The 12,825-nt window shown below is 59.6% G+C and overlaps 1 protein-coding gene across 4 annotated transcripts in view; it reads right to left on the bottom strand.

Annotated features, from left to right (window-relative positions):
• ARID3A (AT-rich interaction domain 3A) overlaps positions 1-12,825 on the bottom strand; it is a 47,076-nt gene that overhangs the window by 11,388 nt on the left and 22,863 nt on the right. For all 4 annotated transcript variants that reach the window (XM_054473561.2, XM_054473563.2, XM_054473560.2 and 1 more), the window contains exon 4: positions 645-717. In XM_054473561.2, the coding sequence (XP_054329536.2) occupies positions 645-717 (73 nt within the window). The remainder of the gene's footprint in view (positions 1-644; positions 718-12,825) is intronic.

Here is a 12,825-nt window from a genome sequence, read left to right as displayed (position 1 = left end):
ATACCATTGGTGCCCAATAAGTGCGCACAGTAAACAGCAGCCCTGCACTCAGCACATCTGGGGTAACTGCTGGCCACTGAGTTTTGGGCAGGGACTGTTTGTGGCCCATTTTTACAGATGGGGAAACTGAGGCCCTCGTGGGAGGAGGGGAGGGGCCAGGACTCAAACGTCACATCGGCCGCCATGAGATCATTAGACTCTAAGCCATCTCGCGGCCGGGCGGGGGGCTTCTTTCCTGCTGCACCTGCACCCACCTGGCCAGCCCGGATCTGACCCCACTCCCTAAACACAGAGGCTGGCTCCACTCACCCAGTACCCAGCAGCGGGGACCCCCACTCCACTGCACCCTGGATGCTAAGGAGACGACCTGGACTGTCTGTTCTGGGTTGGGGCCCTGAGACTGCCCTGCCCCCCACCAAGGGACCTACCCCTTAGACTCACAGGCGTGCCTCCTGCATCAAACCTCCATGGCAGGATGTGTTTCCCTCCAAGACACCCCTGAAGTCCCTCCTGAGTTAGGAGCCTTGGATGCCTCCAGCCACGGCGTGCTCACTACCTCCCCGACATACCTGGAGCCAGTAGGGCCCCTCCTACAGCCCTGTTTCTGTGACCTCCCTCCAGGGGGGTGGGGGCAGAGGGCTCACCTCGCTTCTGCATGAAGCTGAACAAGTCATCCAGGAATTCCTTCCTCTTGGGGTCCCCGTCGAGTTCGTAGAGCTGTGAGGGCGGAGAGGGGATGGGTTAGTTGGTGCCAGAGCTCAGGTGTGGGAACCATGTCCCTCCTGCACTGGAGGCCAGGTCAGGAGGACAGAAGCAGACGTCACCACCCCTAGGACCCCCGAGCTGCTGCCAGAGCCAAAACAGAGCCGGAGGCCCCGCTGGGCAGGTGAAGAACCACAAGGCTGCAAGACAGAAATGCCGGTGAATGAGCTTCCCAGAGGGTCTGCAAGGAGGCACCAGAAACCAGGTGGCCTGGGACAAGACAGTGTCCTCTCCCGGTCCAGGGGCCCGGGAACCCCAGATCAAGGTGCGTCCTGGCGTGTGGCCGCAGCGCTCCAATCTCTGCCTCCCTCTCCACAAGACCGTCTCCCCGTCTCTCTCTCCTCTTCTCAGGACACCAGCCTGCTGGTTTTAGGGCCACCTCATCTCAAATCGATCCTTAACTCCCTACAGCCACACGTTGCAGCTTAAAACAACAGAAATCTATTCTCCCGCAGTCCTGGAGCCCGGAAGTCCAAAACCGACTTCTCTTCAGGGTGGCAGCTCACACCTGTAATCCCAGCACTTTGGGAGGCGGGTGAATCTCTTGAGCCCGGGAATTCAAGACCAGCCTGGGCAACATAGTGAGACCCCATCTCTACATTATGATAACAAAAAGTTACCCAGGTCGGGTGGCGCATGCCTACAGTCCCGGCTACTCGGGAGGCTGAGGTGGGAGGACTGCTTGAGCCTGGGCAGTGGAGGCTGCAGTGAGCTGAGACCGCACCACTGCACTCCAGCCTGGGTGACAGGACGCAACCCTGTCTCTAAAAACAAAACAAAACAAAAGGTGTCTGCAGGGCTGCGTTCCCTCCAAAGTCTCCAAGGGAGGAAACTTCCTGCCTCTCAGGGCTTCTGGGGGCTCCAGGTTCCTGGGCTTGTGGCCGCGTCGCTCCAGCCTCTGCCTCTGTCTTCATGCAGGATGCGTCCTGATAAATGTGTCTGTTGGTGATTTCGTCAGCGTGAACATCAAAGAGTGAGTCACATACACCTCACGGGTGGAGCCTCCCACACACCCAGGCACAGGCACAGCCCAGCCAGTGCTCCTGGGCTACAAATCTGTGGCCGTCCTGGGTCCTGTAGGCAATGGCAACACGAGCGTGAGTGTTTGTGCGTCTAACACAGCTGGATACAGAAAAGGTGCAAAAGGTGCACAAGAAATATGGAATTTTTTTTTTTTTTTGAGACGGAGTCTCACCGTCCCCAGGCTGGAGTGAGGTGGCGCGATCTCGGCTCACTGCAAGCTCCGCCTCCCAGGTCACGCCATTCTCCTGCCTCAGCCTCCTGAGTAGCTGGAACTACAGGCGCCCGCCACCACACCTGGCTAATTTTTTGTATTTTTAGTAGAGACGGGGTTTCATCGTGTTCGCCAGGATGGTCTCGATCTCCTGACCTTGTGATCTGCCCGCCTCGGCCTCCCAAAGTGCTGGGATTACAGGCGTGAGCTACTAGAAATATGGAATTCTAATCCTGTGGGATCACCATCCCATCTGCAGTCTGAGGTTGACCAAAGTGTCAACACGTGATTGTACGTCAGTAAGTTCCCCCGTTTCCAAATGAGGTCCTGTCACAGGTACTGGGAATCCAGTGCTTGAACCTGTCCTCTTCTTTTCTTTTTCTTTCTTTCTTCTTCTTCTTTTTTTTTATTTTGAGATGGAGTCTTGCTGTGTTGCCCAGGCTGGAGTGCAGTGGCGCGATCTTGGCTCACTGCAAGCTCCGCCTCCTGGGTTCACGCCATTCTCCTGCCTCAGCCTCTCTGAGTAGCTGGGACTACAGGTGACCGCCACCATACCCGGCTAATTTTTTTGTATTTTTAGTAGAGACGGAATTTCACCATTTGGCCAGGATGGTCTCCTGACCTCGTGATCCAACTGCTTCAGTCTCCTAAAGTGCTGGGATTATGGGCGTGAGCCACTGCGCTCGGCCTATTTCTTTTTTTTTTTTTAATTTTAATTTTTTTTTTTTTTTTGAGATGGAGTCTCGCTCTGTCGCCCAGGCTGGAGTGCAATGGCGCAATCTCGGCTCGCTGCAACCTCGGTCTCCCAGGCTCAAGCAATTCTCCTCCCCTCAGCCTCCTGAGTAGCTGGGATTACAGGCACCTGCCACCACGCCCGGCTAATTTTTGTATTTTTTGGGTAGAGACAGGGTTTCACTATTCGGCGAGGCTGGTCTTGAACTCCTGACCTCAAGTGATCCGCCTGCCACAGCCTCCCAAAGTCTTTTTTTGTTTGTTTTTAGAGACAGGGTCTCACTCTGTCGCCCAGCCTGGAGTGCAGTGGCGCAATCATAGCTCACTGCAGCCTCAACCTCCTGGGCTCAAGGGATCCTCCTGCCTCAGCTGCCCAAGTGGCTGGGACCACAGGCACTCGCCATCACACCCGGCTAAGTTTTTACATTTTCTCTTGTAGAGATGGGTCTTTCTATGTTGCCCAGGCTGGTCTTGAACTCCTGGGCTCCCTCGATCCTCACATGTTACCTTCTCAAAGTGCTGGGGTCACAGGCGGGAGCCACCACCCTCCACCTTTTCTTTGGGGGACACAATTTACCCTACGACAGTGCCTGCCTGAGTTCACACAGCAAATCGCTGCAAAAAATCACCAGCATGCCTCCTGGGGCTGGCCTGAGGGTCGGACAGGAGCGCATTTGCTCCGAGAACTGGCTCTGCTTTGCAGATGAGGAAACTGAGGCATAGTGGTGAGTGTGGGACCAGAGCCTGGGGGCTGTCAGGGACTCGGCCCAGAGCCCTGTCCTGCTTCCCATCCCGGTCCTCCTGCCTCCTGCTGGCTTCCCCACACCTGGAGCCTGGAGTCTCGGCCTCCAGCTATGAAATGAGCCACCGACTGCCTCTGCCTGCTGGGGGGGTGGCTGGGGAGGAAGGAGATCACCAGGCCCCGTCTTCCAGAGGGGAAAGAGGCTCCGTCTGGGGTACAAGGGGCCAGGAGGTCCCCCAGCACTCCCCGCCCACAGGTTCTGGCGGGCAGGGTGGGGGAAAGCCGGCAGGGATAATTAGAAAGCGGAGTTCAGGCGGGGGCCAATTTGCCGAGGAGGAGCTGCGACAAATACCAGGCTGCCAATTAAGCTCGGGGGAATGTGGCTGGCTGGGCAGTGGGGAGCCTTAAAACCACCAATTAGGCCTCAGCTGGGATGACCGTCATTAGGGCCCAGGAAGGAGACCCACACCCGGCGCCTGCTGCGGGGACATCCCAGGTGCTGGGGAGGCCGGCCAAGGGCCCCATCACCCTGCAGCCGTCCTGCCCCTCTCTGGGCCTCAGTTTCCCCGTCTGTGTATTGGAGGCCCAGTGAGGCCTTCCGGGAAGGGGCTGGGGGCGGGCAGCCAGGAGTCCTGACCTCTGCCCTGGGTGGTCGAGGCTGCCCGAGGTCCAGCTGCCTGGTCTTTGTCTCCGCCCCACCCCGGCCAGCGCCAGACTGGCCAGCCTGCATTCCTGCGCTGATTTATGGTGGCCGGGGAGGCCCTTTCCCCTTCAGCTGCCTGAGGGGTGTGGGGCCCGCAGGTAGACCCGGCTGGCCGGGCCGGGCCGGTGGGTCCCATGAGCACAGGCACGCACACACGGCCACACGCCCGGCCTCGTCCTCTGACCCCGGCCCGGCTCCCGCCCCCTCCCCTCCACGCTTTTCCTCCGAGACCCCGTCCATCACTGAGTCACGGATCTAGGAGTCTATCTGGGGTTTAGTCTGTTTTGTTCCCAGAGTCTGGAATCGGCCGAGCACACAGCAGTTGCCTAATAAATGCTCATTACTTGAATCTTGATTTTCTCAGCAGCAAAAGTGAGTCAGGCAGGGCGGAGAGGGGGACAGAGCGGAGAGGGGGACGGGACGAGCTTGCCAGGGAAATGCCTGAGGCAGCAGGTACTGGAATGGGGAGGACTTTACCGCTGGGGCTGTCCTGGGGTGAACGCCACCCCCCACCCAAATTCACATCTGCCCAGAACCTCAGAACGAGATGTTATTTGGAAAAAGGGCCTTTGCAGATGTGATCAAATTGAGAAAAAGTCACAGTGAAGGCCAGTGGGCCCTACATCCAGGGGCTGGGTTCTTAGACACGGAGACGGTCACACAGAGACAGAGGCCGGCCACACGCCAAGGGACTCCCGGAGCCCCCAGGAGCTGGGCGAGGCGGAAGGCTCCTCCTGCAGCCCCTGGAGGGAGCACAGCCCTGCGGACACCTCGATTTTGGACTCTGGGCTCCAGGACGCAGGGAGAACAGGTTTCGTTTGTTTTACGCCTGCGGTTTGAGGTCCTTCCTTATGCAGCCCCCCTGCTAAGATGCGCAGGTAGAGGCCAGCACACCTTGGGCCCTTCCAGGGTGAGCGGAAGATCGTCTCCTCTGAGATTCTGACCCGGTATTGGGGGGTCTACCCTGCCTGGACCCCCCTTCCCCAGCACAGCCCCTACAAGAAACCTCACTGCACCTCCTGCCTCAGTTTCCCCATCTCTCAAGGAGAGTGTGTGAGAAAACACAGCAGCTTTATCCCAAGCACCTGGTGCCCCAGCTACCCTCACATCCCAGATGGGGAAACCAAGTCGCCAGGCAGCAATCAGCTGCCCCATGTACAGCCAGCCAAGGTTGGGGTTGGAGGGGGGAGCCATTAACTCCCAGGCCAAATGGTGGGTGAACCGGGCCGGTGGCGAGGCACAGTCAGACCCCCGTGGGGCCGGGGCACTGATGCATGGCAGTAAAGGGAGGACCTGCGGGGGCCCCAGCTGCTGGCGGGGAGGCAGCTCTAATGGCCGTTGCTGTGGGCAGCCAGCAACAAAGCCAGTAGAAAAGGCCGCCTGGGCTTTATGGGTCTCTGGCCCCCGGTTCCGCTCCCCTGCGGGGGGCGCCCCGCCCTGGCCAGCTGGCCGAGGCCCCAGGGATGGGAGAGCAGGGGACGGTGTCCAGGCTGCCCATGGCGGTGTCCAGACCCCCCTTGTGGGCCAGATCCCGGGTTGAACTGCTGGGACACAGCACAGCACACCCCATGGCAAACCCAGGCCTTGGTTCTCACCTGGGTTCTGTGGCTGAAACCCGGCCCCTCTGAAAGGGGGCCGTCGACCAGAAAGCTCTGAAATCAGCCGCCCACCACACACCCACAGGAGCCATAAACCCAGGCTGGAGATTGGGCAAAATCTCCAGAAACTCCCTCCCCGGGGGCTGAGGGCCGAGATAAGCGGCCCGCCCTCCCCTCCACGCCGTCTGACCTCCCTGGGGCCTGCTCTGATCACGGGAGGGGTCGGGTGTGAGGTTCTGAAGGTGCCCCTCCGCTGAGACCCCCACCGCCCCCATCAGCCCCGACCAGCCGCCTTCGCCCCGGCTGTTCCTCTCGTCTGCAAGGCCTTCTCAGCCCCTTCCCTTCGTCTGGGTCCCCTGTGGTCATTCCCTCCCTGGAGGGGAGCCCCCGTCCTCCCAGGACCGATATCACCTCCGCAGATGCTCTGCTCCCATCCACCTTTACCGACCACCGGCCTCACGGGGTTTCTGGCTCACAGCCCCCCTTGGCCCCCCAGCTGTGTGGATTCACGCATTTGTCTCTCGTTTGTCTGCCCTGGAACACGTGGAATTCTTATCTTGTTGCCAGCATCCAAAATCGGGCACACAGCAGTTGCCTAATAAACACACGTTAAATGAACTTGCTTTTTCAGTGCGATCCCGAGAAAATGCGGAGCCACAGGGCAGGCCTGGGGGTCTTTCCCTGAGGGGGTCCCCTCCCCTCTGTCCACTTCCTGCTGTGGGGGATGGAAGGTGTGGACCCCTAATTACCAAGGCTGGGCCCATCGTCTCCCCTTCCCAGCACCACCTGCTTCAGAGAAGGGGAAACCGAGGCACAGAGCACGTGGAGCCAAGCCACCTCCAGGTCCCCCAGCCGCCCCTCCTGCCAGACCCTTCCCCGCTCAGCAGCTGGGTGGGGTGGGGTGGGGTGGGGGGTTTTTCACAGACATCTGAGCATGACCCTCCCTTGGCCACAGCCCCCCAGGGCCCCCCAGCACCCTCCTGGCCCCTCCCTGCCTTCTCCTGCTCCCTCCGCCCCGGCCTTGGGCTGCCCTATTTAGAGACAGGGTCTCGCTCTGTCACTCAGGCTGAAGTGCAGTGGTGAGACCCTGGCTCACTGCAGCCTCCACCTCCCACCTCAGCCTCCTGAGCCACTCAGACCACAGGCAGGCACCACCACGCTCGGCTAACTTTTGTATTTCTATAGAGACAAGGTCTTGCTATATTGCTCAGGCTGGTCTCAAACTCCTGGCCTTAAGTGATCCTCCTGCCTCAGCCTCCCAAAGCGCTGGGATTACAGGCAGGAGCCACCAGACCCAGCCTTGGCGGCTTTCTTTGTAAAACACACATGCCCCCACCCCAGGGCCTCTGCGGCGCTGTTCCTTCTGCCTGGAATGCAGCTCCCAGGTCCCCGTTTGGCTCCTGCCTTCCCGCCCAAACGTCGCCTTCTGACAGAGCCCCCTCCACAGCCCCCCTCAGCCTCCGACCCCTTCATTCCTCTTTGGTTTTCTTCCTGGAACGTTGCACGCCCGAGCCCCGTTACACGGATCTGCAAGACACACCCTGTGGCTCTGGGGATGGAGGGAAGACATGCTGTGGCCCCCGACCCTGACACTCCCCGGCTCTGCACTGGGGTGTGGGAGGCCTGGGGGGGGTGGGAGGTGCCGCCCCCACCTGATGAGGACCGGGCCTCTCTGGAGGGGGCACCTGTGAGGAGGGAGGGCGGCGGGGCTCAGGTGGTGGCGCCGGTGGGGGAGGGGAGGAAAAAGTGAGATAACCGCCACCCCCCCAAGCCCTGGAAGGGCAAACAGGAAATTCTTGTTTGTGGCGAAACGTTGATTATTTTCTCCACCCCACCTCCCAGAGAAACGACAGCTCCGAGGGGGTCAGTGGAGTCTGCTGGCGGACAGGGTGCAAGATAAGTCCCAGGGCCACCTGGGAGTGGGGTGGGGGTTCCCCGGCCGCCGGACCTGCCTGGAACCAGGGAGCTCAGCCCCGGCTCAGAACTCCCCTCCCCAGCCCACCGGCTCTGGGAGGTGGGAGGAAGGTGAGAAAAAGACCCCAGAGGTTTGCAGGAAATCCAAGGAAAGGGTTGGCCAGGACAGGAGGGGGTGGCCAGGGCCAGCACAGGCGGCCCCTCCCCCAGCAGCTCCCAAGGTCACAGGGGGGCAGCGCCTAAGGTCACATCGCCGGGGCTGTGGTTTCCCCGCTCAGTCCCCAGGCAGGCCTCACCTGGGCACTCCCACCAGGTCCCAGCAGCTGCGGGGGGCCCAGGGTGGTGTCCTTGGGCCCAGAGGCCCAGGCTGTAAAGAAACCGCCTGTCTGCAGGGCCCCCTGGGAGAACCTTTGCCCCCCAGGCCCCCTCCCGTCTCCCAGGAGGCTCCAAAGTCCATGAGGCCCCACCTGGGGATAAGGCCACCGCAGGGGTGGAGGGTGCAGGAGCTGGGAAGCACCTGGTCAGCTGCAGCCCTTCAGACGCTCTCTTTGGGCACAGAATTCAGGGAAATCCAAGAAACAATCCAAGTGTCTAGCGTTGGTGGACTGCCCAGCCCTGAGCCTCCAGGAGGGTTGGCCTGACTGAGCCTCCAGGAGGGTTGGCCCGAGACTTGGCAGAGAGATGTCAGAAGAAGAGAAATTTTCTTTTCCTTTTTTTTTTTGAGACAGGGTCTCGCTCTGTGGCCCAGGCTGGAGTGCCTTGGCATGATCACAGCTCACTGCAGCCTCAGCCTCTCAGGCTCAAGTGATCCTCCTGCCTCAGCCTCTGGAGTAGTTGGGACTCCAGGCATGCACCACCATGCCAAGTTTTAACTTTTTTTGTAGAGATGGGGTCTTGCTATGTTGCCCAGGCTGGGTACAAACTCCTGGGCTCAAGTGATGCTCCCTCCTTGGCCTCCCAGAGTGCGGGGATTCTGGCATAAACCACCACACCCGGCCTGAGACACTTTATTTTTGTTTTGAGACCGAGTCTCGCTCTGTCGCTCAGGCTGGAGTACAGTGGTGTGACCTTGGCTCACTGCAACCTCTGCCTCCTGGGTTCAAACGATTCTCCTGCCCCAGCCTCCCAAGTAGCTGGGATTACAGGCATGCGCCACCACGCCCGGCTAATTTTTTTTTTTTGTATTTTTCTCAGAGATGGGGTTTCACCATGTTGGCCAAGCTGGTCTCGAACTCCTGACCTCAGGCCATCCTCCCACCTCTGCCTCTCGAAGTGCTGGGATTCTGGGTATGAGCCACCGTGCCCAGCCTGAGAAATGTTCTAAAAGGCACGTTTTTGCACCGTCCAATATGGCTTCTGGGAAACTGAAGTAGTATGTTTTCCTCTAAGGCCAGATATAGGTCTGCAGATGCTCAGAAGAGGCAGCAATAGATCTGAGTCAGCAGCCGCCCCCTCCGGGCAGCAGCCTGAGCCTCCCAGGCGCCCACGCACCCAGCGGGGCTGAAGGGTCAGAAGGAAAAAAAGAATTCATCCAACGGCCGGGCCCACCCAGACCAGCCGGGGAACTCTGAGGTTTGGTTCTTTAGTCTACATTTTTTTTTTCCTTTTTCTGAGACAGGGTCTTACTCTGTCGCCCAGGCTGGAGTGCAGTGGTGCAATCATAGCTCACTGCAGCCTCCTGGGCTCAAGTGATCCTCCCACCTCAGCCTCCCGATTAGGTGGGACCACAGGTGCACGCCACCACTCCTGGCTAATTTTTGCATTTTTTGTAGAGACGGGGTTTCACCACGTTGCTCATTCAGGCTGGTCTCGGACTCCTGGACTCAAGTGATCAGTCCGCCTCAGCCTCCCAACCTGCTGGGATTACACGTGTGAGCCACAGTGCCCAGCCAATGCAGTCTACTTTCAAAAGATCTTTTTTTTTTTTTTTTTTTTGAGATGAAGTCTCGCTCTGTCACCCAAGCTGGAGTGCAATGGCGTGATCTCGGCTCACTGCAATCTCCACCTCCCGTGTTCAAACGATTCTCCTGCCTCAGCCTCCCAAGTAGCTGGGATTACAGGTGCCCCACCACGCCTGGCTAATTTTTGTATTTTTAGTAGAGATAGGGTTTCACACCATGTTGGTCAGGCTGGTCTTGAACTCCTGACCTTGTGATCCGCCCACCTCAGCCTCCCAAAGTGCTGGGATTACAAGTGTGAGACACCGCGCCCGGCCTTAAAAGATCTTAGGCTTATAAATAGGCCAGGCATGGTGGTGCCTGCCTGTAACCCCAGCTACTCAGGAGGCTGAGGCAGGAGAATCGTTTGAACCCGGGAGGCAGAGTTTGTGGTGAGCCGAGATCGTGCCATTGCACTCCAGCCTGGGAAACAAGAGTGAAACTCCATCTCAAAAAAAAAAAAAACAAAATAAAGAACTAACTCATTGTGACTCCTACAACAAAAGTTAAACTGAAAGAGCTGGTTTTTATCTCCCAAATCCCCATGAAGCAGCCAGGATGGTAAATGAGATGCCCCCTCCTTCCAGCAGCCTCCAAGGTTGGAGGGACCGAGGGGCTTGGAAGTCAAGATCAAGATCAAACCAGGTCTCTCCCCTGCTCCAGGGTCAACCATGGCTCCCTACTGCTCCCAGAAGAAGGCCCAACTCCCTGCCGGGCCCCACGCACACCTCCACATGGCTACAGCCATCTGTACACACGCTGGCTGCTCCCCCTGAACCCCCCTTTCCCTGCATGGGCCCCTCTCACTCCTGCAGCAGCTGGCAGCCTGCGCTGACCCTCAGCAACTTCCCGGGGTCAGGCTGGGTGCTCATCCATTTATTCTGGGGACGGCCTCTTTGTATCTTTCCTGCCTGCCTCCCACCCATGAAGGCAAAATCTAGGCCAGACGCGGTGACTCACACCTGTCATCCCAGCACTTTGGGAGGCCAAGGTGGGCAGATCACCTGAGGTCAGGAGTCCCAGCCTGGCCAACATGGAGAAACCCCGTCTCTACTAAAAATACAAAAATTAGCCGGGCGTGGTGGTGAACCCCTGTAATCCCAGCTACTCAGGAGGCTGAGGTGGGAGAATCACTTGAACCTGAGAGGCAGAGGCTGCAGTGAGCTGAGATCGCACCACTGCACTCCAGCCTGGGCGACAGAGCGAGACTCTGTCTCAAAAAAAAAACAACACAGAATCAGGGTCTGTGGGGCACAGTGGCGGGAATCCAGCAGGCGTCCACTGGAGGGAGGGAAAGGCCAGGGGCGGCGGCTCCTGCCTATAATCCCAGCACTTTGGGAGGCCGAGGCAGGAGGATGGCTTGAGGCCAGGAGTTGGAGGAAGAAGGAAAAGAAAGAGGCCGTAAGAAGCTTTCCTTCCTCCAATGCTGGTGTCCCCTTTCCGGCCCCTCTCTGAAGCCCCACTCCTGGCAGCTCCCATCCACAGACAGCACCCCCAGCCCCCTGCCTCCTCCCGGAGGCCTGATAATCCGGCTATCGGGCGCGGCGGAGGCCTGGGGCACAGGCTGAGATGACTCAGCACCTGTGGCTGCTGCTCCCCAGGTGGGCAGGGTCCCTGGGGGCCTCGGCGCCTCCCCCTCCACACAAGCACCCACACCGCCGCTGGGAGAGGTGGGCAGGGCGGGACCCAGCACTGCCTCCCCACACCCCTGGGGCCCTGCTCTGCATTTGGGGAAACTGAGGCAGGGAGGGGGGTCCACACCGCTCTGGTAACCAGGTTTGCAGAGCACCAGCAACCTGCAAAGCCCCTCACTTGTCTACAGCCTGGAGAGGCGGGAAGGAGGTGGCCAGAGCGCGCCCCCGCAGCCACATCACTGCTGTAGACTCCAGGATGGCCGTGCGCGGTGGCTCATGCCTGTAATCCTGTAATCCCAGTACTTCGGGAGGCCGAGGCGGGCGGATCACCTGAGGTCAGGAGTTTGAGACCAGCCTGGCCAACATGGTAAAACTCTGTCTCTACTAAAATACAAAAATTAGCTGGGCGTGGTGGCGCACGCCTGTAATCCCAGCTACTCAGGAGGCTGAGGCAGGACAATCACTTGAATCCAGGAGGCGGAGGTTGCAGTGAGCCAAGATCATGCCACTGCACTCCGGCCTGGGTGACAGAGTGAGACTTTGTCTCAAAAAAAAAAAAAAAAAAGACTCCAGGCCTCATCCCTCGTCCCCTCCCCACAGAGTCCAGAGGCCAGGAATGAACAGCTGGACAGATGAGGCAGGAATGAAGAAGGAATGGGGCTGCAGGCGGCTGCAGGCGGGAGGAGGGCAGGGGGGCAGGAGGACCTGGAGGACCTGGAGTCTCGCGCCCCAGTCTGCCCGTTCTCCGGGCCTCAGTTTACCCATGGTGGGGGTGGGGCCGATGCCATCAAGAAGCGGAAGCTGGCGCTGTGGTCCCGCAGGACCGTGGCCCCGGGAGGCCGGGGGATTTTGAGTCTCGGTGTTTTTCCCGTTCCGGAAACTCCCAGGACTGACAGAGGCGGCGGAGCTGAGTGCGGACCACAGGGCCAGCCACACGGGGCTATCAGTCCGCAGGGTTTCTGCCAGGACAGGGCACTCTGCAGCCGTTATTGAGCACCTCTTGTATGTCCGGGACTATCTTGTACGCCGGGGAGACGCAGTGTCCAAAAAGGGCCCGGACTTCCCGGTTCAGGGAGCAGGAGGGAAGAGGTTGGCTGGCGCAGGTGGGCTGCGAAGCGAAACACCAGGGGACAGGCGGCCCCGACCGACCTGGACTGACGGGTCGGCGAGGGCAGGGTCACCCACACCCAGCAGGCGCTTACTTGCAGGGTGACCCGCTGCCCGTACACAGCAGGCACTTAGCTAGCGTCTGCTGTGTGACCTCAGGCCCTTCCCCGCCCTTTCTGGGCTTTGCCTGGCCATGGGTTGCTCCTGGTGCACCTGACCAGCCGGGGGCTCCCCCGCCTGCCTAAGCCACGAGGTCCTTTCAATTCCCGTCAGCACAGCCGGGCCTCGGCGGATGCAGATGCTGAGGGCCCCGCCGGGCGTGGGGAAATTGGGGAAGTGATTCTGGGTAGGGCCAAACATCTGCCGGCTCCACTCCCCCGGCCCTGACGGGCCCCGAGTCCCTGCTCTGGAAATACACAGCGCTGCACCCACGGGGCGGATATTAATAACACGCTCCAGAAA

Source organism: Pongo pygmaeus, chromosome 20, assembly GCF_028885625.2.
Source record: "Pongo pygmaeus isolate AG05252 chromosome 20, NHGRI_mPonPyg2-v2.0_pri, whole genome shotgun sequence".
NCBI lineage: Eukaryota > Metazoa > Chordata > Mammalia > Primates > Hominidae > Pongo > Pongo pygmaeus.
The sequence above is the reverse complement of the archived record's forward strand: the minus strand, read 5'-3'. Positions and strand labels throughout refer to the sequence as shown.